Below are 24,981 nucleotides of genomic sequence, written 5' to 3'. Positions count from 1 at the left end.
TTTTTTCTGTACTCGCATAGCAATAATAATGATGATTATGGCTATTTTAGTTAGTGTCCAGCAAAACCATCCGTCTTTGGGATTCATTAGGACCTGTGAAAGAGGTCTTGGAACACATTCACTTCATTTGCCCAAATTATACAATACAAAATACTGTTGCGTACACTTTAAGGAGGGATTGAGGCAAGGCAACGAGGCAAACAAACTTTTATCAAACAACACTTTGTTGGAAGCGCATGTGCTTAGATCCTCAAAAGTAAACAGCGTATATACTGGAGCAGGTTTTCAGCCAGTCTGCGCTGGCATGGCTCCATCCACCTCACCAGAATTAGGAGTGTTTACTCCAGCTGAGGATCTGGTCCCCTGAGAGCCAAACAGCGCTACGTGCTGTACGTTTTTAAAGAAGCACAATGGGAAAAGCCCGTAGGGCATGGGGAGCAGGAGTTTCCTTCACAGGTAGATGAAGTAGGCTTGCTGTTCTGCATGCATAGATGCAATCGTAGCTATTCCAGAGAACTTGTTGTTTGCTTACTCATGAACCCCAGAAGCAAGTCATCACCAGCAAAAATGATTTAGCATTAGTGAACAGTGTCTGAACTAATGGGCGGTTCTATCAGAGGTATTAGATTATTCCAGCACTCCACACCATGGTTTTGTCCACTATATCGTAACCCAATAATACCATTTTTAATGAAGATATTAAATTAAGCATAGAGCTTTATTTCTGAGTCCAGTAACATTTAATATACTTCCTGCCCTCTCCATGGGCACAGTGATTTATATTCCTGGTAGAACTGGAACAAGTGGCTATTATTAAAGGAAAAAAGATGTCCTAAAAAGAAACAGGAAAATTACTGTCATCAGTACAGACGGGCAAGAATGAATTGGTAGATAAGTTTGGCAGATGAAGATGGACACTGCGTTTTGCTACTTCTTTCTCCAAGCAGGAGACAGAAACCCGCCCTGAGGTACCTTCCCCAGTGAATCCACCTCTCCAGACCAGAAACTCGTTGCAGAGAAGTTCAAGGGAAATCTCACATAAGTCATTGAATATCATCATTGCATCAGCAACGCTAATGCTAGACAGTAATGATAAAGGTGCAAAACAAAACAAGAAACCCTTCGCAGACCACAGCAAACGTACCATGCGTTTATGGCCGTTATATGTGGAAAGGAATGAAGTTCAGCGCCTGGCTAATTTGCACTTTGCACAGAACATCTGTTTTACGATGCTTTCTCTCACTTATTATACAGCGTAGACCTTGTATAAACACTCGGTGTCCTGGCTCAGAGCTACACCCCACGTCTTCACTTGTCCCAGTCCTCGGGCTTGACCGAGCTCCACGGAGACACAACGGGGCCCCTTCGGAAAAGGCGCCTGGCGAATTAAGCCCTGGCTGGGCTGCAGCCCCATCGCTGAGCCGTCGGGGACTTTTGTGAGAGTCGGGAGCGGTCGGCTCGCTGGCCTCGTTCCTCCGAGCGGCCGCTGCCTCCACGCAGCGGCAAGGCTGGCTCCTCGCTGAACTCGGCCCCTGTAATTAACACGTTGACTTCTGCTTTTTTCAGAAGAGAGCCACGAGAATCCAGGGAAAAGGGCTGCTTGTGAGAGAATTTGTAACGACCGGTTCTGGTGGCTCCGCCGAGCCTCGGACGTGTACTTACAAATATAGAAAACACACTTCTAGGGACTGCCCGGCCTTTGGCTGCGGCGAACGCGGCGTTCCCGAGCCCTCCTCTGCGCGGCGGCCGGCAGCGCCCGGGGGGCGGTTTGCTGCTCTCAGCCCCCGGCCCGCGCTCGCGACGGTTGCGAGGCTCTGCTGGGCAAGGAGATGCCTGTGAGACACCCAGCCCGCCTCTCACGCGCGCCTCTACCCCCTTCCGCAAGGCCTTTTTGCTCCGTTCCTCCTCCAATTATTCAGCGAGGACCCAGATAGGAATCAAATACCCAGATTCAGTCTACTTCCCAACACTAGCTTTGTTTACGCGTCATTTTATAACTCTTCCCCCAAGCCAGGAACCAAACCAAAAAACAAAAAAAACCCAAAACCCCAAAACAAAATCACCAACCCAAACAGGCTGAAAAAAAATACGTGCTGCAACAAAACACTTGGAAACAGAGGGGCCCGAGCAAACGCTGCGAAAAGCCCACCTAACGCAGGGCTTCACCTCGCGCGACAGAGCCAAAGCATCCACACGAACGCAAGCAGAGCTTCCTCACAGCCAGCTTCTCCACGCTGGCTCCAGCCTCGCCGCCTGGTGCCACCGAGCAGCTTCCTCGGAGCAACCAGGAGATGCATCAGATATTGAAGGGGTGGGGAGATTTAAGCTCTGAGGACCTAGTCTGGCAGCAGCGCAGGCATATTGCTAAGAAATCCAGGCAGCTGGATCCTCAGAAACACTCAAGACAACCATAATTTAAACATGTCAGAGCTAGAGAACGCTTGTCCTGCTCTGTGACAGCAAGAAAAGGAAGAAAGGAGAAAGCCAAAATGAATTTTCTCCTAGTTTCACAGAATCACACAGAATTTTTATAAACTAGACTGAAAAGTGTTTTTAAAAAGCCCCATGAACCTTCTTTACTGCAGCTTTGCATGAAGATAAAATTTGCATACCAGAAGTCCTGTGTTTTCATCTGGAAGATTTGGGATTTTGCAAGAGCAGGTTTGCTCCCTGGGATAGGCAGGGCAGAGGCTCATTTCCTGCTGCATGAAATTCAGCTGGAAAAGGTCTTTGGAGAGTCAGGGGGAAGCGTCAGAGCCAATTTCTGAAGAACAGAGAGGAGAGGAAGGACAAAAAGGAAAGAAAACAAGCAGAATAAATCTGAATGTAACAAAATTGTAGACTGTATTGAAATTTCAACATTTGGAATTGATTTTCCCATCAGACAACAGGCTGAGAGTTCTGTTGCTGAAACACTGGTCTCTTTTAACTTGTTCTCACTGTCGTATCTGGACAAGCTGCAGGTGAAGCATCAGCAATCAGGGATTGAGGCAATCTGAAAATAATTGCGTGCCAAGTGCCACGTAACACTCCTCCCGCTTGCTTGTTTTTTCGTTTCCCGTTTGTGTGTTTGGTGCAGGTCTCCTACCTTCCTTCAGGTGACTCAGGTGCGCTCATTGTCCTGGTTACGGCGTGTTTTCTACAGCCCCCTCACTTCACAGTCAGGGAGAAAAAAAAAAAAAGTTTCCCTTGTGGCATCAGGTCAGCAGCAAAGTTTCAACTCAATCACATACACAGAGGAAAAGATTTTTAGCTGCGTGTCGTAAACAGCGTGTGTTGGAGATGGGCAGAGCTGCAGCACCTCTGCGCAGAACTGCTCGTCTGCGATCAGAGATACTTCTGCTCTGTTTTACCATTGCTTTCTAGTGGTTTCACTCTATTTCTCCTTTCTCCATTGTCTTTCTTTAGAGCACTCTTTCTTTCCTATCGGGCATTTTCTTCACTGTCCCCAAACAACCTCTTTTACTTGCTCTCTCCTACAATAACCCCAGTCCTCATCATTGTTTCCATTCCCTTTTTTGTTCTTTCCCTTGATCTAGGCCCGGAGGCCCCTGCTCTGTGCTGGGGTCCCACTTCCAGCCTTGACGCTCACAAAACCCTTTGGACCTGAAGTGTTGTATCCCTGCCCTTTGGATCGCTACTCGCATCGCTGCAGAAGAGCCTGGCGGTCGTGTCAGACGAGCATTTTAGATCTGCTTTGCAGGAGCATACGTAATCTATCGAAGTGCAGAGCAGCAATGAATCAGGTCTTTGATGCAAATAAGAAGCAGCCACATGGCACGAAGCATTTGGGAGCACTTCAGGGTAGGAAAAAAAAAAAGAAAGAAAGAAAGAAAGAAAAAGATGCAGCTGTGAAGAATACAAATATTGGCTCCTCGAGGAAACCTCCATATTGTATCCATTATTACAATCTACTTAGTTGTTCAGGGCTAACGCTCTCCATTTTGAGATTGTCATGGATCTAGTTTCCCATCCTCAGAAAACAGCTGAGAAGGTCTAAGTGGCAATACTCTGCCCGCGGTAGCTGCATAAGGCTTCTTTCTCCACTGTCTGGCTGACAGGGTTGATTGCTATGTGAGAGAACCTGCTATTAAAATGAATAAGGACCCTTTTGTGCATGAGAAAGAAGAAAAAAAAAATTGGCCTCTTCCCACCTTCCCCATCTTCTCTTGCTATGAAAAAAATCTGAACTGCCTGCTTAGTGGCAGCTATTGTGAATGCCTTGCAATGGAGACCGCTGGGATTGTAGCTTTCTTTTTTTAATACACCCGTTATGAAAGCTGCTCTGCAGAACTGTGACGTGCTTACTGTGCTTAGTTTCCTGTAAATGTGGTGCTCTCGAGCCTGAGGGCGTCCCCGGACCCCGGGGGGCTGACTTTCAGCAGGACAGGGTCCCTTGGTGGCTACCCTCCAGCCGGAGCTGCGGGGTCCGGTGCACGGGCAGGGGCAGGCAGAGGTCCCCGCCGGCCTGGGGACCTGCTGGGTGGCAGCGCCTGGGCTCGGCAGCGCTCGCCCCTGCTCGCCCACGTCTTCATTGCACGCTGGGAATAACAGTCGCTCCCTGCTTGACAGGGAAGTTGAGGGCCTGAGTTCGTTAGAGGTTGCTCTTTCACTGTGATAATGGGGGCGAGATAAGTACCGGCAGCCCCGGAGGTTCATTCCCCGTTCAAGCTGTGTGAGGGAGCCTGGTGATCAGCCAGGAGCTGATTTGGGGTCCTTCATCCAAAGGCTCCTCTGCTACCAAGGGCCAGGTCGGCCAAACCTGCATGTTATGCAGCTACGGGAAGCACAAATCTCGGCCGAGACCCATAGGAGGCCACTTTAAACCTGGCAACTTGAAAAGGAACTGTTTGACTTTGTATCCCGTTTACAACGTCATCCTCGTGTCATGTATAGCGATCATCATGAAATGCATCGAGGAGGAGCCCAGAGAGCAGGTTCCCCGTGGCTCTGTCCTGGCACAGCCTGAACTGTCCCAGTGTTGGAAGCAAAAAAGTATGAAATGATCATCTTTGCTCCTGTTCATCCTACACATTTCAAATGGAGCTTAAGAAAAGCCTCCAAAAATTAAATATTTGTACTGTGAATAATCTAGTAGGACTAGTCACCCCAGTAAGGCCACCTGTAAGCAAAAACCTCAACCCTGTCCCAGCCAACATGAGCGTCCTCAGTATTTATTCCAGTCATTTGGCTAAAAACAAAAACGCAGACCGCATATTTTAAAGAAGTATGGGGCTCTTGTTTCATAAAAATGAAGCAACATGCTTTTCACTTCCCCTCTTTGCTATTACTTGAGCCTTTCTACCAAAACCACGCTGGCTCCGTGGCGTGGCAGAGGCAGCGGGCCCCGGCGTCCCCCAGCAGCCAGCGGGGTACGTGGGCAGCGGCAACAAGGGCAAAAGCCCGGCCTTTTGTCACAGGGTCACTCAACAAGGTTTGCTGATCCTCGGCTTTATTGAAGGTTACGCCACAGATATTTTAAAGGCCTCCTGACGGACACGATGCTCTCAGTGCCTCGTTAGGGGAACCCGTTATGGAAAAGTACACCGACCTTCTGTGTCTTTGGGAGAGGTGAGGGGGGGAGAAAAACCTCTTGCCAACATCGGTGTCTATTGTTCACACACAATGTAGCTGCCTTGCCACCACTGTCCTTGGATAAGTAGGTTTGTATTTATATATAGCATTCTGTAGCAAAAACAAGCATAAAAGCCATCATTATTTAACTATAGATCCCTTTCTCCAGAAGGAGCCGAAACTGTGTTTATGTGAACTAGGATGGCAAAGGCAACGCTGCACTGCCGCGCGGCTGCACAGGAGGACGAAAAGAAGAGCCCCCAAAGTTTAACGTGCAGTAAGAAGAAGCACACAAAATCCCTCATTTCACAATATATTGTCAAACAGCCCCAAATCGCCTCCCTCTTGCAGCGATCCCAGGAGAGCCCAGCGGGGATGGCTCACGTTGATATCAGCTTTGCATTTTGGAGTAAAGAGCTGGCAGTCTGTAAAGGCTTCAGTTTTACAGGGAAACTGGGGGTAAAAACATTTACCTATTTTTTTGTATCATTGAACCAAATTTGGGATTGAAGCTCCAGCTGTTGGGCTTCTCTGGTCTGAACATTTGATTGATTCTCAGCTTTAACTTTTCATTATCACTGTTGTTGAGATGTTTTGGCGAAGGGGGGTTTGAACAGTTTTCTTCTAATCGCTATCCGAGGAATACTCCAGTTAGACAAAGCAAGAGCGATACGCGAATGGAAACCAAGAGATTCCTTGTACGTGGTGTGGCCAAAGCTATGATGTTTGCTCCTTTCTGTTTGCCTTGACACAACAGGAATCTTACAGACAAAAGTTCTTCAGCTTCAGCGGATAACGCCTTTTGTTTCCATTATTTTTCCCTTGCAACCATTGATTAACTCTCACAACGTCCCAGACGATGCTGCCATCGATGCCTTTGTATTTGTGTAAGCTCAGTGTAATATCGAAGGGTTGCAACGAGTTGGGGTTATTTCATCAGAAGGACTTCCCGCCGCAGGACAGAGGGACGGCGTTTAGAAATTTAACTTGGAAGCGGGCCACCCGCCGGCTGGCCGACGCCAGTCCTGCAGCCGGCGTCCGCCCGGGCACCGCCGACCCGCTACGGACAAGCGGGCGATCCGCAGCCGGCCGAGACGCGCCGGAAGGGCCGGGGACGTTCGCGCGGATCTGGGGCAATCCCAGACCGTAGCGTTGGGTTTCGGTTCTCATCGCAAGCGCAGCCAGGCTACGGCCTGCTCAATGCTGGCCGCGTTACCTCGGATTTAGAGCAGCTCCTTAGTACGCCGCAAGACAAAACCACCTGGGGACGTGCAGAACCGTCCTCCAGGGCTTGGGCAACCGTGTTTCAGGGGCCGTTTTATTTGTTCACCACCTTGCGGCCTGTTTTTCCTACCTTCCTAGGGTACGATTAACCCGGCCTAGAGTCGCCACGCTACGTCCTGAAGCAGAGCGACCACCTGAGCTCAAGGTGAGAGCTCGGCCCCCGCCACCCAGCCCGGGCCTGGAGCCCGGCCGCCTCCGGGCCGCCCCACCTCGACGCCCAGCTCCGGGGGCCTCCGACGGGGCGACGGAGGAGGCGGAGGCGCGCGGGGAGCAGGCGCTGCTGGCGGTAGGCAGCGGCCCGAGGCCCAACCGCGTGGAGCTTTGCCTTCCGCCCTCCCTCGAAGGCCGGCGGCGCTCGGCCCTCTGCCGCTGGCTTCTTGTCTCGCGCCGGGGGTAAGCCGCTCAGAGAGGAAACGAAACCCCGGATGACCCCCGGGATATCGTCAGCTCCGGAAGGGACACTAGCGCTGTGGCCTCTGGCAGGCGACGTGTCGCGGAGGGTCGGAGCTGAAGTCAGCGGCGCGCTGAAGCTCGATCCCCGCGCGCCGAGAGGTGGGTTTACGACGCCGGGGCCGCAGGCCGGAGCGGTCTGCCTTCCGGTCGCGCCACCGTCTTCAAGGGAACATGGAAGAAGCCGCCGTGATCGCTTAATTCCCAGTGCGTTCCTCGTAGCGCTTTATTACTTCTACTGCTGGGATTTTAAAACATCTCCTTTCCTTCGCTTTTACCGCTAACATATATATTTATTTCCTTGCCATGGTGCCCTCTGCCACCGTAAGCGAAGGCCTCCCGCGTTCTCCCCGCCGCCGCATGGAAGAGGTCCCTCCGCTGATGTCAGACCGCGGCGGAGACGGGAAGTTTCTCTTTATTGCAACTGCTTGGAGGTTATTGCTTGTTAGACGGGAACGTCACCTGCTTCGCCGCTCCTGCCAGCATTTTATACAAAGCCACCGCAGAGAGGCAGAGGAGCGGTGGTGACGTGCGAGGTCGAACTCCTGAACGTCCGCGCCGGCGGTGTTGGAATTTGGCCCTGCATCGGGCAAAAACCGGTATGGGGTTTAAAAGCCCGAAGGACAGTTTGCTATCGTATCACAAACCTAGGACATGTTTTTTACACCCTGAAGACAAAAAGATCACTGAAGGCTTGTAAACAAGATGGAAACGTCATCAAGCATTAGAGGTACGACTTCATCTTCTGCCGTACGTAGCGGGTCAAAGCAGGTACGCACATCCGGGGAGAAAAGGCCCCAGCAACCTCATTTTTCTGCAGTAACTAGCAACTCTGACTGCTGCGGTTCGGCGGTACGCAGCCTGCCGCGAGCCAGGAAGGAGCCTCTCCCGGCCAGCCCCGCTCAGGCGGCTTTGCTGCAGCGCAGCCCGAGCACAAAGGGAAAACGAAGCGCATGTTAAAACTGCGAGTTTTACAAATTCTCTGTACAAAACCCGCCCCAGCCAACTTGTCCGAGGGAAGGGGGGACGGCTGCTCGGCCACCTGCGCGTTGGCGAGGACGCCCTGCAAAGGCTGGAAAGCAGGTAGCCCGGCTAGCCCAGCGCCAGCCCGGGAAAGGCTTTGCCGGAAGCCAAGGTTCGTACTCTTCTCCTGGAAACGGAAAGATGGTTTTATTCCCGCAAACGGAAATCTCGCCTGTGGTCGGCCTCTGGCAGCAGGTGGCTGCTTCGGACCCTCTCAGAAAACCCGCGCAGATGAAAATCCGCTCGAGCGTGCTTAGGGGACCGCGCAGCGCTGGCGCGATGCTCTTTGCCTGCACGCAAATTCGTCCTGAAGACCCCCCTCCGAGACGTAAATGGGAGATGTTTTTGTATTCGCGGGAGGCAGCGTGCCCCGGGCATGCGCTAGACCAGGATTTCGTGTTTGTTGGGGGAAGCCCTGCGTCACCTCTTCCCGGTGAGGAATTTGCACGCCATCCGCTGCGTTGCAATCCCTGGGAGCGAGGACGCCGCCTGCCTCGATCAACACAAAAACGCAGATTTTCCTCTCCTGTGTTGGGGCAGTTTGGTCGCGCTTCGCTCGCCGGGCAGGTGGCGGCGGGGAGACGTCAGGGCCTGCGCGCCCCGCGTATCAGGAAAGGAAGCTGCAGCGTCGCCGTTACGTTCTTGAGCGGGTGGTTTATCCGCTGGAACTAGGAAAGGGGAAGAAGGCAGCGGTTCGTCGGTGAGCCGCTGCGCGGGCCGCCGAGCCGGGGCCCTCGGGGGCTGCGGGCTCCGGCCGGGCTCGGGAAACCCGGCGGTGAGGAAAGGGGCTTGATATATTTTCTATTTAAAAAAAGAAGTAACATGAACGTGTTCACACTGCAGCGTATAAAATGCACTTATCACACCCTCTGCGCCCCATGCGTGATTAAAAAATGATGCAACAGCCTGACTTGTACTAAAAAAAAATTGTAGAGGTTTCGAGCCACAGTTTTCACCAGAGCGGCGGTTTTCACCACCGGTTTCCACGGCCGTTTCGGACTGACGCCGTGCCTCCATCTTTCCCCCAAGGTCTCACCACGTGTCTCCCCAACACGTCTCTGAGGCGGAGAAACCCGGTTACTTCGCTGACTGGTCAAGCCAGCCCCGGGCGCCGCTGCGTGCCTGACTAACGCGGGGGAATTTAGGCTGAATCCGGCTATTCCACCCCCCCTCCCCAGCTTTTTGAACCCCAACACCTGAAGGAAACGGGTGGGAACCAGACTCGCAGCCTGCTTTAGGGGGGAAAAAAAAAAAAAAAGGTGTATTTCTAGCCCTTGCAGTTGCAGAGGGAACCGAAGATGTTACCTGCTTGCACCCTACAGGCCCGCGAGCCGAGCAGCAAGCAAACAGGAGCCCAAAGCAGTACTGAACAAGCCCCGCGGTGGAGGGCGCGAGGCAAGGCGTTTCTGCGCGCGGGCCGGGCCGGGCGGCCGCAGGAGGCTGCGGGCGGACGCCGCCAGCCGGGCAGGCGGCTGGGCGTACTCACGGCGCTCCCGCTGATTGTCCGTCTCGGGGAAAAGGGCACCGACGCGGCGGCCCCGTCGCCCTCTGAGCCGCCTCGTGTTAACTCAAGGGTTGTCACCGTTTGCCACGGCAGGGACCAAAGGGTCGGTCAGGGAGAGGCTCGAAGACGACGGTGCAGATCCCGCTCGCCGTTTCGGGGCGTTTCTGCCCGGGGCGCTGCCTGTTGGCCCCGGCCCTGCCGTTCCGGACCCGATGGACTCGCCAGAGCAGCGCCGCTCCTGCCCGCCCTGGAAATCAGTCCGGGAAAATAGGAAAAAAGCAGGATGCAGGTGTAGAGGGGAAACCCAAAGGTTAGTAAATAAAAGGGGGGGGGGGTTGCAGCGTGAGCAGCACCCCAGGCAGAGAGGAGGGGAGACGATGCTACAGGCGAGGAGGCGCCTGGGCTGCTGCTCCAAAGGGCGCCAGGCAGCGGGCGATGCTCTGCCGATGGCCGAGCGCTAGGGGACTCTATTGTACCACGAATCGCAGCACGCGCGCCAAAAAAAGCTCCGTTCCAAGCGTCCAGCTAAACAGCTCTCTCGGCCTTTTTAGGCGTTTCTGGCAGACACGGTACTGTATCAGCGCGGCTTTCCTCCTTCCTGCTCTGCCCATTTCCTGGTATCTTATTTCAGCCGGGACAAGTGCCACCGCTGCCAGCTCGAGCCCTGGAGCGTGACAGCCCTTCCCGAGGGTGGCATCTCCCACACCTTCGGCTTCGGTCCCTACTCGCCATCCAAAGCGGATTGGCGCTTGCTGCCAGGATACCTCTGACCTCCTAGGTGCCACCACGCAACCGAGGACGGCCGCCCTCGCCTTTCGCCGGGAGCTCGGCGGCGAACGGACCGCGGGGCAGGAGCCCTGGCCTCCGGGGGAGCCGATGGCCGGGCTGCCCGGGGAGCTGGCAGCGCCCGATGCTCCGCGGCCGAGCCCCGATGCCAGGTGCTGCCCTCAGCAGCTATGACTATGGCTTTACTATATTATTATAAAAGATTATGAGGTGGCTCGTACGTGCTAGTGGTGTGTGTAGGTAAGAACGTATCGTCGCTTAGAAGAATCTGTAAGAGTTACTGTTTTCTGTGTCTGTGTGTAAACTTGGTCTTGCAACACATCCATTTAATTTTCTGCAGTCCTGTCTCATAAATAGTCTTACCCATTGCAAAAAATACAAAAAACAAAAAAAATCCATGCCACTTCTCTTGCCATTTCCATTGTCTCATTAAAAAAGCCATTTGATACAATAAAAATGGTTTTATATATATATTTATAGCTTTACTGTACAATAAACAAACAATAAAATTTAAAAATTTGGGAAGGTGCATATTACTTCCATATATTCTGAAACTCAGACTTTCAAGATGATTTATGTTTACAGTTACATAATGCCTTTATGCCTTGAGATACATTTATAATACTCAATAGTAACCCTTAAGAAGTTTTAGCCAACTCTCCTTTTACACACGTTTCCTCAAAGCGGTCTGTACCTACAGAACTGGACCGTGCTGTGCCCTCAAGCGGGACTAGGGGGAACTGTAACAGTCCTCCAGGTTAACAGTTTTCAGACCTTTTCCAATGTACATAGCTTAAATATTTCTAAAGAGGTTTCAGCTCTTGCTGAAAATTCACATCCATAAATTACTTTGCTTTTACTTTTCTAAAAGCCTTTTGACGACTCAGGAACACACAGACTACGGTGCAGGGAGAAAACATTTACCCTCGCGTGTAAGCGTAGAGACTGTTTCTCTCAAGCAACCCCCCGCCAAGACCCAAACCCTTTTGCTTGTTCTTCCTTTACAGTGTCAGGACAATTTTCTTTATGTAAGATAGCATCAAGTAACTTCATAAAGCCCACAACATCAAAACATATTTGCTTGTCATTATTAACCCCTGTTTTCCAGCTAAGAGTCTTAATCCTACACAAATCTCTATTCCTCTCTCAATAGGTCATGTATCCCGGGGGGCAGACTTGGCTGCCCCCACCAAAAGAAAGGGAGCACTGCTGCATATTTGGTGAGTTCCCCTGAAAAGCACAGGAATGTTCTCATGTCTAAGATTTAGAAGTTTCTATTTACAAAGAAAACATGGCCCAAACAATCTTTTTAATCACGTTGTATGCAAAAAAATTTTCAGTTTTGTGTCGCCCTGGCTCATGACAGACATTTGGCACTCGGGCTCCTCATGTCCGGTTTTCCCCAAGATCTTCCCATGAGCCCTGGGGTTGCATCTTCTCTGCAAGATGTCAGACAGACAGACAGTCTTCAACAGGGCCACACATCAATCGTATTTGGTTATTAAAAAAAAAACCACTTCTATAGACTTTTAAACTTAGTTAATCGACACTTTAAGAAGGCAGGCCTAATCCTGCGCTGGCCGCTGAGCGCCCAGAGCTCTACGTGGAGGTAAAAACCTTGTGAAGTGGCTCCATAAGCCCAGTGCCGCAGCCCTTACCTGGACGGCCGGTCCCACTGAAGCAAATTTCAACTGTGTGCTGGGTTGGTGCAGTTTTAGAAGACTGCTCCCACAAACAAAATCTTCCTAGAAATTCAGAAGATGCTACATACCAGAAGCAAAGGACGCCAGTAAAACGCGGTGGCTTGTCTCCGTTCAAACCCACCCGCTCCGCGGGTGAGTACATCGTCCTGCTGCAGCCAGCAACACTCACTCTCACTGATTCTAACAGAGCCGCTCTTTTCCCCTCTTGCGTTTGCTCGTGGTGCTGGGGAACAGCAACCCCTAGCGTATCCGGAGACAAATTAAATATTTCCCAGCATCTCTAATTTCAGACCTTACAAAACGCTCCTTGCTGGCGGAGGAACGGAGGCAGGAGGAACGCCGGGCAGCCGGCTGCTCGCCCGTGTCTTGGCCGAGAGGGGCTCGCGCCCGAGCTCCTGGAGTTACAGGTAGTCTCACACATACTCGGTTTTACACAACCACTGTACTCCAGGAAACGATTCACTGACAAGGAGGAAACATGCTACACTGAGGCCCCACGGCTCCCGAGGAGCCGTCTCTGAAGGCTGTATCTAGCTCCCGGTGCCGCGGACGGGCCGCGCGAGGGGCTCGCGGCCGCCGACTGGCGTAAACCCAGCGCTGCAACCGATTCAGCGCAGGGGAAGCACAGCGGGAGGAAACCTTCGGCAGGAGGAGCATTGCGGTGTGGACACCCCGGCCCCGCACGGCACCCAGCCGGCCGGCTGCCGGCGCGGGAGGCACGCGCCGCTGTCATCGCTCGCACGCGGAAACCCACGTCCAGCGAAGAAGGAGCAGGGAGCGGGGAAGGAACGTGCCTGGCCTCTGCCGTGTCAATAACTTGCTGGCTGCTTTCAGAGCCGATCCCCGCTCCCCCCGTCACCGCCAGCAGCTCCCCGAGCGCCGCGCAGAGCAAACATCCTGTTTACGTTTCCCACGGACTCAGAGAGCCCGTGCTCCTTGTCACCTCGTGAAACGATGCAAACGCCCAAACGGAGGCTTGGAAGAGTCTGTTAACATGAGCTTATCATCAGATCCGCAGCCGGCTGGTGCCGGCCGGTGCGGGCTGCCCGGGGCCAGCGGTGGAGCGCGCCGCCGAGGAGCTCCCGGGCATGGCTGGCAGCCGTGCTAGCGCCGCTGCCGAGCGGGATAAATCAGAGACTGTCCACTCTAACTAGTACATATCTAACTGTGACAGAGACTTGTGGGCTTTGTTCGTTTTTACCAAAACAGGTTTGTGATCTCTGTTGCCCGTTTGAGATCCTGCAGGAAAACCCACCCCGCTTACGAAGGGACCTCAGATGCATTTCCATTTTCCCTGTGGCTTTCTCCAAAGGGCTCCTCATCTTTCTCTTTTATGGAGAACTTTTTCCTGAATGCTTGTGTTATGCTGGAGGAAGAGGCCTTCCTCAACGTGGTGAGTCTCTTCCGAAAGTTGCCCCCCGAGAAGAAATAGAGGAGCGGGTCAAAGCAGCAGTTGGAAGCTGCCAGGGGCAGCGTTACGACGACTGACTTCTGTAAGTATATGGCGTCCTCGCAGCTGGCCTTCTTCAGCCTCAGCGCATGCAGGTGGACTGTGCGCAGGATGTGATAGGGGGTGAAGCTGACCAGGAAGGTAGCCGTCACGATGACTATCATCCAGACGGCTTTCTTGCGATTAGCCTGATTCTTCTTCAGGGAATTCTTCAGTAAGGTCCTTATGATCATGGTGTAACAGATAGTTATGACAACAAAGGGAATAATGAAGCCCACAAACAGGGCAATAAAATCCAGGATCACGACGAGATTTGTCTTCTGGGAATCTTCGGGAGGCTCGAAGCACTTGGTCTTGTTGCCGTGTTGGTAACTTCCGTTTCGTAGAAAGGGAGCGCTCGTCAGGGTAACGAAAACCCAGATGCCAACGCAGACCATTTTAGCCTTTTTCTCCGTTACCAAGTTGATATTCTGGACTGGAAAAACGATGGCTATGCAACGGAAGAAGCTCATTGCAGTCATGAAAAAAATGCTGCAATACAGGTTGACGTACAGTGCGTACGAACTGATCCTGCATAGGAAATCATTGAAGAACCAGTTCCCTTTGTGCACATAATACACAACCCGAAGAGGCAGCGTGCAAACACACAGAAAGTCAGAAACGGCAAGGTTCAGCATGTATATCTGGAAGGCTGTCTTCTGCCGGTATGTTTTTATGAGTACATAGAGGACGACACCATTTCCCACAAAGCCCATGATCGAGATCATGGAGTACAACGTGGAGTACACTCTATTTCGGAAGTCATCGATGGCGTGATGGCACGACAAGTTATCAGACAGGACTGTCATGTTTCCTTGGCGATGACGATTCTGCCTGGCAATGAATTTCAGGCCTAAGGACGAAAAAGTCAGGTGAGTTACATAAAGCAGCACATGAGAATAAAATACAATTATTAAACAGGAGAAACAACTATCCGCCCTTGTTTGTAGGGGAGAACAGCTAGGGAGGGATGTGGCTCTGTACAGACCTAATGTATTAGATAGGTGTTATTATAGCTATTCACAGCAAAGCTATAACTACTGTTCGTAAGCTCTGAGATGAAGAGCCACCTTTTCAGAAGCCCTCAGTAGTGGCTGCATCCTTGCTCCTCTGAAGTCTCAGCAGCGTTTCCTCCAGAGGCTACGCCTGGCAGAGCTCAGACCGCTGCTGGAAGCTTCTGAAAAGCCCCTGCCTTAAAGCTCTGAAGCCCTCTTGGATTTGCATACATCAGGGAGCAGTAAGAAATGCATCCCTGCTGCCACTGCCGGCAGCCCGTGATCAGCAAGAGGACTGAGGGGAGATACCGTGCAAGGTCTGGCTCCCTGGGAGCCAAAGCAGCTATTCTTTAAAATGGTAGAGAAGAAAAAGGGAGGTGGCAATAGCACTATGCAGTTTAAAATCTAAAGACCAAATCTAGTAATTAGTTAACTGTTCAGTTCTGTCTCTGCACAGTGTGGCAAATGCTGGCTCCCATCTCCCAGCCTGCCTGGGTAAGGACAGAGCCCTGTAGGAGAAAGTCCACAGGATGGGTCTTCAAACAGTTAAAGAGGTGGTCAAAGAAGCCTTTCTCCGGGGGGGGGGGGGGGGGAAGAAAAAAGAGAAACAAAGAAACAACCCCCCCCCCAAACCGTTAGAGAGCCCAGATCCTTTGCGCAGAGCTTGCAAGGCTCCCACAGCAGAGGCTGCTCAGAGCATGAGCAGATGCTCGTCAGCTCCCCCAGTTTTTCCGCGTTGCTCTCCTCCATTCACAGGTAGCACTATTTTTTAACTTGTTATGTCAATAAAAACATTTAGTTATTAGCCTTGGAAAAGATACCATGTATGGTTTCTGAAGACTATGAAGGATCGCTATGGAGAGCCGGAAATGCCAGGGCTCCGGTCTCGCTCCCTGCCTGTGCAAAGGTGCTGCCAGGAACTGCGAGGTTCCCCGGCCAGCCCGGGAAGCCGAAGCGAGGCGCGCGCCTCGCTGAGGACAGGACCACCCTCTTGGTGCCGAAGCACCTGGGACACTAGGCAGCTCCTAGCGAAGGGTTTGCGCCTGCACGCCGTTCCGACCGGCAGTAGCGAAGGTGGAGTTTTCCAGAGCAGCCAGCCCCTAGGGCCACAGTTCGGTTTCCAGGTCTGCTCAGCCATTCTTTCTTGAAGATTTACCATTTCATTTCCGTATCCACTTGCATGCAGGGAGCTAGCAGGCTTAATGTGGATTTTCCTAAGTTCAAGCAAGAGCAAAATACACCCTTACATTTTTTTCCTCACTCATTTTCAGTGTCTCATGGTTCAGATAAATGATCTCAGATTGCAAGTGAGATTCTGTAACACCCTGACCATCAGAAGTGCCTGATACAAGCGGACTGAAATAACATGACCAGAGAAAGCAAGGCTGAAGGTAACAGCTGGGACAAGATTGCTTATGAGAACACACGCTGCCGATGGGCGCAAAGCTCATGTTGAGGGGCACACGCTTTCACCAATGACAACAGCCTGGCAGCGCTGGGGTATGACCACTTCCCAAATTACTCTGTCTCCACAACACACTGGGAACTCAGAACCAAAGCGGGACGCTCGAGGCTGCCAGGTTTCGGGCAGGTCTCAGCTACCTGACAATCTGCAGTCTTAAAATAACCCTTTGACTATCTGCAACAGACAAAACGCATTAAAGCTCGACAGACGTCAGTGAGGGTGCATGTCGGGGACGATGGTGCACAGATGTGAAAGGAAGCAAAATCTGCCACAATAGAGGATGTTTTTTTTCCCCTTTGACTATTTGTGGGCATGTAGGTGCGTGCGAGGGAGAGCTCGTGTGGCTCTCTGGGCAAAGGAGGCAACGAAGGTGCAACGCAGCTCTGCTCGACTCTGTCGAGTCTCAGATCAGCACATTTCACGTCATCGTTTACAGCTCACCTCGCTTGGTGAGTTCTGGCATAAATGAAGTTTATCTAGGGATGCTCACGGCAAATAACCCATTAATCAGCAACATTTTGCTGCAGGGAGAGGTGACGAGTTTGCCGCCGTAGCCTCTTCCCCTGCCGCCACGAGCACGGCCTCGCAGCAGCCCGCTTCTGCGCTGGCGGGACGGACGGCGCACCTGACGGCTTTGCCGGGCGGAAGGCAGAGCTCGGCCCCAGTTTGGCCGAGTTTGGGTTCCTCACGCTCACAGGACCGAACGGGCAGAGGTGCGGGAAACCCGCGGCCCGGTGCTCCGGACACCACAAATCCCCCAGCCAGAGCCTCCCCCCTCCAGACACTTCTTTGCGACGACTGCTCAGCAACGCGGAGCTACCGTGGAGGCGGCACGGTGCAGGGAGGAGATGTCCCCTCGGGGTCCTGAGCTGCCCGAGCTCTTCGCTGCAGGCACGCCGGTCATGAAAAGAGCATTGCTCCACTAGGGTTTTAAAATTTCCGAGATATGGCTAAGAATGAGTTTGCAGTAATGTTTATCTGGTTTTAACAAATTGCCTGACCTGCAGAACAAACTCCAGCACCGTGCACCGTCTGAACACGAGGCAAGAGATTACTGTCCCAATTAGCTCACAAATCAGATACAGATAAAATCGGTATACTTACCAAGACATTATATATCAGTTCTTTCTCAGACTTTAAAAAAAAAAAAAACCCAAGATGTTTGAGATTACGAGACTGCTATGATCTCTCTTGCGTATCGTGTTTTCCTCCCCATCTTTAGACAGTTACGATCATGACACAGAGTGAACAGAAAAGGGCACAAACAGGCTGGGTGGATAATGTGCAAACACTAAAAAGTCGCACGTAAAAGCGACAACATCACGCAAAACCCAGAGAAGGGAAAGAGCATCCACGCGGAGCAGCTGGGCGCTGCGGGTGAAGCGCAACGTACCCTCTGGGACGGGGCTCCCAACAACTCAGCTTTCGGTTCAAATTTACTTCTGCCTTTTGAGACGGCACTAGCGATACGTGCTGGCAGCTGTTACATTTCACAGCAGCTACCTTCCTGCCCCTGAGGATTTCTCTCCCTCGTGCCAGTTCAGCTACCCTCTAAAAGCTAGCCAAGAGGTAGTGTTAAAAGTCTCAGCTCGGCATTTGCTCGTTAGCTAAACTTTCTTATTTAATCCCTAAGCCACACTTGAGCATGCTTTCTACGTTGTAACGACCTGGATGATAAGCTTTTTTCCTCCTTTGAGGACTAAATTTCAGTCTTTCAGCTTCTCTTCTTAAAAACGTCAGCGAATAGTGAACGACCACACAGAGTATTATTTTAAAAGGCATCTTAGACCTGAGATCTGTCGTATTTCTAAACATAACTTAGAATGTCTTTTGCAGCCGAAATGAAAACTGATGGAATTGATGCAAACGGCTGAAGTATTGGAGAACCCCAACTGTACAAGTCTAGCTGTTTAAAAAAAAAAAAAGTTTCCTAGATGGGGCTTTAGGTCAGCTTTGCATCATGTCAGACAAATATCATTTCATCGCTTTTTATTTTATCTAGTCACAGTTCATTGAACCATCTATTTACGTGCTGGCAAATTCAGCTCATTACACATGTACACAACCGACAGGGAACAGCTACAGCTAACGAAGAAATATATACAAATCTAGGCTAAACCCTAAACAACTAAGGCACGATCCAGTTTTGTTATATCCCGAGTTTCATGCAAATACAGCTAGATTTAAGGTGGACCACCAACGGATATTGCGAAAATTTAATTCGCAAAAATCCCTTCCCCGCGGCAAGAGGAAGGGAGCCCGGCCTCGGACCGCGGCGCGCCGAGACGGAGCTCTCGCCCACCCGCGAACCGCGGCGGGGGGACACGGGGACGGGACGGGACACCTGCCCGCTCCGCCCGGCGGGACAGCGGCGCCCGCCCCGTCGGGGGTTCCGCGCGGGGCTCGCGGCCGGGCCACGCGCGCGGACACGCGTGGGCCCCGCGCGCGCGCGCAGCGCCGCCCGGAGCCGTGGCCGTCGGGGGCCTCTCTCCCCCCCCCAAAACCTTCGCCGGCACCCGACGAGGACGGCGCTGGGCTGAGCCCAGCCTTAACTTACCGCCGAGCCGAGCCGAGCCGAGCCGAGCCGAGCCGGGCAGACGCGGAGCTGCCTCCGCGCAGCCCCTTAAGCGGCTCCGCGCCGCGGGGAGGGGCCTGGCCCGCCGCGCCCAGCCCCGGCCCCGGCTGCCGCCCCCCCCCGCTGCCGCCGCCCCGGCCCCCGGGGCCGCCCCCGCCCCTCTCCCCTCGCTTCCCGGAGCTGCCGGCCCCGGCGGAGCTGGTCCCGCCGCGCCGCTGCCGTTTCGGCCCGGCTAAGGCCCCCGCGGGGCGCTGAGGAAGCCCCTCCGGGGAGGTGTCGGTACCGCCGAAGCGCTGCCGGGGTAGCGTGCCCGACAGACCGTTGTCCGCCGGGGTTTCTGAGACCCACAGGGTGCTGCCGTGCCCAGACAACGCCTTGTCCAGCTCCTTCTCCACGGGCAGGTGGCTTAAGCAGCGACGCCGGGCTGGCAGCCCCCGCGTAGCCACAGCTTTCATGCATGGTCGGGTGACTCTGCTTGGCCAGACTTTTTGACACTAATCGGCCCCATGGCTGGTTTCTGACCTTTTGCAAACCCCTGCCTCTCCGGCTGGCTGAGGACGGCCGGGCTGTTGGCACAGCTCCACCTGGATGCCTTCCACAGCGGTGGAGCAGACGACTAGGAAAAAGTGTTATTTCAGCAGCATCGCGGAGTGGCAAACGCAGATGGACCAACTCTAGCTCCCCACCAGCCTCAGGACAGGGTCACCAAGACTCCCGTGCTGGGAGCAACCTAGGCGGCTTGCAAAGTAATGAGCAAACTTGGAAGACAACAACGAAAACAGCGTGGTGCATGAACCAAACCCTGGGGACCACCGCGCGGTATAGCACACCCGTTGCATGCGGTGACACAGGGCGATGGGTCCGCTGCTTCTGCCAGGAATCGAGCCACCAGCATGTGGTTAGTCACCGTGCACTGCGAAATTGCACGGACGGAGGCAGGTCTTTTCACATCGTCGCAAGTCACCTCACTGAGAAATCCCACCCCCGTGCTGCCACGCCTCCACGCTCTTTGCTCCTCATCTGCTTAGAAAACGAAAGGGGAGATGACATGTATGTGCTCTGCGCTGCCTTCCAGCCCCGCTGCTCCAGCATCCACAGCAAAAGAGATTTCCTCTGCACGGGAGGGAGCCGTCAAGGGCAAGGTCCTGGAAATGGTGGCACCACCCAGCCTTATGCAGAATCGGGTTACCGGACGGTTCGGCCGGAGGCACCCAGGATGCCCTCATACAGCGCAGCTCTTTGGGGTGTCCCCTTGGCATCGGCCCCGCCAGCACCCGCGTTTCTGAGGGCCCCAGGGAGCAGCAGGGCTGTAGGTGCCCTGCAGAGCTCTGCTGCTCCTTCCTCGGAGCGGGAGGCTTGTGCAGACGGGGACGCTGCGACCCGCTTGTGGCCAAGGAACGACTCAGAAGCTCGTCTGGGACCTGGGAAGGTGAATTTTTTCCCCCCGGCATTCCAAGGGACATCTGGTATTAACTTTACTGGACTATTAAATCCTTAGCTTCTCATGGGGAAAATAAATTTGTCTTAGTAAATATTTGTGCACTTCCCCAGAATTTAGGGCTCGCTTCCAAAGCTACAGGCGCAAAAAAGGCCAGCGACTGAGAGATGGTGTCCATGCTGCTCCCTGCAGTAGGCCTCGCTCCTCCCGCTCGCGCCCAGGGCATCGCTGCGGTGCGTTCAAACACACGGCCTAATGGGAAGGGGAGAGATGGGGAAGACGGGAGAGCGTGGGAGAGGGAAGGGAGGCTGCTCGCGGCCCCGTCGGCCGCGCGGGGACGGGGACGCGCAGACCGCGCCGCCCCTGTGCGCGTGGAAGCACCGGCCCCGCACCTCTTCCCTAAGGCAAATCCTGCCCCGATTCTCCTGGTAGTAAGGCCTGGCTCAAGCACCGCACATGACTTTCTTGTAGCTCCTGGCTTTCTTGTAAGCGGTTTCCACACTTTCGGTTCTGCTGCGGCCGTGCGCGGTGACACCCAGTGACTCTTCGCCGCTCGCCTGGACGTGGGAGCTTCCTGCGAGCAGCGAGGAGATCCCAGGTCTCTGCCCGGCGTCGCCCGGGGGGCTCGCGGCAGCGCTCGCCGCGCAGGCCGGCCCGGGCGAGGGGCCAGGCTGGGCCGGAGGGCTGCGGAGGTGCCGAGCGGAGCGGCCGGTGCGCGGGGGCTGCAGCCCTGGCAGCGCGCAACGCCCAGGTGGCCACCGGCACCCGAATTACCATCGCTCGCTGCGAGATGCATTACCACCACTTCCCAACGGGCACCGGTTACAGAACCTGCCGCTTCGAACCTTTTGAATACGTGGTTTAGTATGAAACAAATGCTGCCACATCAATAAACTCACTGCTGCACTCTAGGAAGGAGCCACAAGGTCGGTCAGCAAAGAGCCCGCCGGCTGGGAGGTGCCTGGGTGACGGTCTCTTTGGAGGCCGCGTTACCGCCATTCCCGAATGGGCCGCACGGTTTGGGGTTTGTATTTGTGCATTTTGTTGGAGCGCCAACCGCACTCGGTGCAGAGGGGTTTCCCACTGGGCAACGTGGCAGTCGGCGCCGGCCCCCGCCGGGGTCCTTAGGGGTCCGCGACGCGTCTGCCTCTGCACGCCCAGCACGTGCTGCTGGTTTGCGTGACGTGCACCTGGGGCAGCGCGCCTTTCGCTTCGGGCAATACGAGTTCCTCTTCCGCACCGCTCTTCACGGGCGCTGAAGGTGCGTGAGAGGGAAGCAGCTCCGCCACCTGCGCCTCACGCGGGAGCCTTCCCCCGCCCTGCCAGCCGGCCCCGCGCACGGAGAAACCCGCCGCTCTTGCGAGAACCGCTCGGCAGCGCATTAGGAACAGTCAAATGAGAGGGTCACAGGAGAATTCAGGTTGGAAGAGACCTCAGGAGACCTCTAGGCCAACCTCCTGTTCAGACCAGGTCCGACAAAGTTGCTCAGGGCTTTCTACCATCGCGTCTTGAAGACCTCGAAGGGGGGAGGCTGCCCCCTCTCTGGGCAACCTCTTCCACCGCTTGGCATCTGCCACCCTGCGAAGCCTTTTCAGGGGTTTGCTTTAGCTGTGCCCTGCGCTTTGCTATTACTCCATTTTGCCATTCCTTCTGCTTTTTTCGCTACTTCATTTTGCTATTCCTTCTGCTTTTTGCTGCTCAGTTTTGTTATTCCTTCTCCTTTTCTGCGGCTCCTTCTCCTTTTTCTCTTTTTTTTAATTTCTCCTTGCTCTCAACAACAGGAAGATTCCTCGTCGCAAGGACGGAGTGGAAGCGCCCGGGGGGGCGGAGGAGGCCGCTCTCTGCTCCGCCTGTGCTGGAAGTGTCCGTGCGGGAAGGATTTCCTGAGAAGGCTCCTAAGAGGCGGCCGAACCGCAGCTCTCAGAGCAAGAGGCCAGGAGGACGAGGGTGTTTTGGGAGGGCCGGGGGTGATGGCCAGGGGAAGCGCCGGTGCCGCTCTCCTCCTTTTGGGCGACCCTTGGGAGCCGGCGCACGGGCTCCTCGCCCCGCGCAACCCCGGCGCCGCCGAGCGCCTTGCTCACAAAAGCGAGGGGAATTCAGCCAAAGCGCTGAATTTTTTTCCTTTTTTTTTTTTTTTTTAAACGCTTTGCGAGCGCGACGAGCGGTCAGACGCAGGTCGCGCAGCTGTGAAGGCGTTCACGCCTCGGTAGCTGCGCGCTGCGGGGGGGTCGGCGCCGCCGGAGCCCCGCAGCCCCGGGCCGCAGCCCTGCCAGCTTGCACGGGCAGGACGGAAGCGTTGCTGCTTGGGCAGAGCAGCTCAAGGCCTCCAGAAGGTGATGCAGGACGGGCTGGACACGCCACGGGGGCGGACCGTCCCGAGCGGACCCGGCACGGCACGGCTTGGCAGAAGGAGGCCCCGCGTGGGGCTGGCCGTCTTCCCGCAGCGCCGGTCGGCCGTGGGGGCTGCCCGGGAGGGGCCGCGGAGCGGCGAGGTGCCAGAGCCGGCCAGGACGGGCGGTTGTGTTTCAGGCTGCAGCGCGGGCTGTGCCGTCCATCGCCGGTGCCGTGTAGGCGCGTCCGTGCCGTCTCTGACGCTGCCCCGCCGACGCGCCTGCACTACTTGCAAATAGGAGCTGGCTCGTACAGCGCCGGGCGTGATGTCGGTGCCCTGCGGCTGCAGCTCCGGACCCGGCCTGGGCACAGCGACGGCCCTGGGGAGGCCGTAGCCAGAGCTCCCGAGGGCGGCGGCGCGGCGCGTGACGGTCCCTTCTCAGGAGTCCGGGGGCAGGTCAGGACGAGGAGGGCGCCCGTCTGTAGTCGGTGCGCTCGGTGGCTCGAGGGGCGTGACGAAGAGCAGGCAGCTGAGCGCGTACTCGTGCTCTGCGGGGGGAAATCCTCTGCAGAAATGGGAGCTCAAAGAAAGCCCAAGGGGGGAGAGGCGGTCAGGAACTGTGAATTCAGAGGAACACGAAGCAGAGGAGGATGAGGTGAGCGGGTAGGCACAACGTCAGGAACCTAAAGGAGGTGAGAAGCCTCAGCGTCAAAACACAAGGGAGCGGTAGCGTTTGAAGGAGGAGGGACAACCAAAAACCTTGCCTGGTGGGGGCGGGGGACAGGGTGACGGCTGGGCGCAAAGGGAGGACGGAGGGAGCGGGCGAGGAGGGAAGCGAATTGTAGGGCACTTTGGGAGAGGGATGGAGCTCAAGCGGGGCGCTAGAGCCGCACTTAGGGGCTGCGGGCTGCAGGGCAGCGGCTCTAACGTCTTAACGGACCTGGGGCGATTTCTCGGCTCTCGTTCAGAGCTGCTCGAAGTCTGGTCAAGTATCTGAAGTATCAGATTAAGATACTGCTTAAGTATCTGAAGGGGGAGTGTCAAGAGGATGAGGCCAGCCTCTTCTCCGTGGTGCCCAGCAACAGGACAAGAGGCAACGGGCAGAAACTGAACCACAGGAAGTTCCGTCTGAACCTGAGAAAAAACTTCTGCACTGTGAGGGTGACAGAGCACTGACACAGGTCGCCCAGAGAGGTGGTGGAGTCTCCTTCGCTGGAGATATTCAAAACCCGTCTGGGTGTGATCCTGGGCAATACGCTCTAGGTGACCCTGCTGGAGCAGGGAGGTTGGACTAGATGATCTCCAGGGGTCCCTTCCAACCTAAACGATTCTGTGATTCTGTGGACTAATCAGGTGACGATCTGAGTTCTGGGGAGCTGACAACATTGTGACAGAAGTCGAGCAGATAAATAACCTCTTCCCTCCCAGCAGAAGCCAGGCGCCAGCGTGGCGGGAGGCCAGCGCGCCAGAGGGCAGCTCTTGGTGGGGAGGCGCCAGGCGGCTGCTGGGGCACGCAGCTCGCTATGGGCCACCCACCGGCAGGGTCCCCAGGGGCTCTGCAGTCACTGACATTTCTGCACTGTCATTTCTCTTCTGGCAGTTTAAATGGAAGCTACCTAAAATCTATAGCTTGCACATCTTCTTTGCTCAGGAGGCAAAGCTGATGACTACCGTATCGCATTACTTCCTCAATGCCCGGCGGTCCACATCAACGTTTCATCCTGTAGGAAAACCTGCCCTCCTTACAAGACATTGTAAGAAAACAGCACAGCTGGGAAGTTTCCTTACCAGGGTCAGATGTGCAAGTGCAGGTCCTGGCAAAGTCAACCAGGGCGTGCATGGCAAGGGCAGCAATCAGCTGTTGATATACAGATTTTTGGAAGTGGGAGTTTCACAGTGTTTCAGAAGGTTGAGTGATGCAACAAATGTTCACAGGCAGCTCGAGGCTGCTGTTTGCTCGTGTTTTCTTTAGCGTCAGCAGATTTTTGTGCGAGTGGTGACTGCATCGGAGGAAGCAACTCTTTCAGCGTTTTACCAAAGGAACTTGCCTAGAAAAGACAACTTTTGCCCTGGGAAAGATTTTCACTGAAACACGATGTTATTATTAATTATTATTAGCAACAATACAGATTTTAACAGCCTGGTAGACATCTGGAGGCTGAAGATTTGCTCTGTTAGTACTTAATAAGAGCAATTCCTAGTTTAGCATGCTTACGGTACAAGTAGATTCAGATCTTTCTGGGAAACATTCAACTTCTAGAAAAAGCCTGGTCATGCTTTAGAGTGAACGTAAACAGCCACTTGGTGCTGAGTGACCCTCCACCGCCCTCTCGTCCGAGACTCGAACGCTCTCCACTCAGGTC

At 54.4% G+C, this 24,981-nt stretch overlaps 1 protein-coding gene across 2 annotated transcripts; it reads right to left on the bottom strand.

The window, feature by feature from the left end:
* Nucleotides 1–2,792: 2,792 nt before the first annotated feature.
* On the bottom strand, nt 2,793–18,873 carry CYSLTR1 (cysteinyl leukotriene receptor 1). 2 transcript variants are annotated; one of them, XR_011143393.1, is made up of 2 exons: nt 12,393–14,666; nt 2,793–3,153 (listed from the first exon to the last, which is right to left on the bottom strand). XR_011143393.1 is itself a non-coding variant. In XM_068956662.1 (2 exons), the coding sequence occupies exon 2, from the start codon at nt 14,620–14,622 to the stop codon at nt 13,585–13,587; it is 1,038 nt and encodes a 345-aa protein (XP_068812763.1). In that variant the 5' UTR covers nt 14,623–14,666; nt 18,831–18,873; the 3' UTR covers nt 11,912–13,584. The 2 variants fall into 2 exon arrangements, 1 of the variants encoding a protein (XP_068812763.1); XM_068956662.1 differs by lacking the exon at nt 2,793–3,153 and adding an exon at nt 18,831–18,873 and having other exon boundaries at nt 11,912–14,666.
* Nucleotides 18,874–24,981: the final 6,108 nt, after the last annotated feature.

The sequence above is a fragment of the Struthio camelus genome, chromosome 11 (assembly GCF_040807025.1).
Source record: "Struthio camelus isolate bStrCam1 chromosome 11, bStrCam1.hap1, whole genome shotgun sequence".
Classification (NCBI taxonomy): Eukaryota; Metazoa; Chordata; class Aves; order Struthioniformes; family Struthionidae; genus Struthio; species Struthio camelus.
The sequence above is the reverse complement of the archived record's forward strand: the minus strand, read 5'-3'. Positions and strand labels throughout refer to the sequence as shown.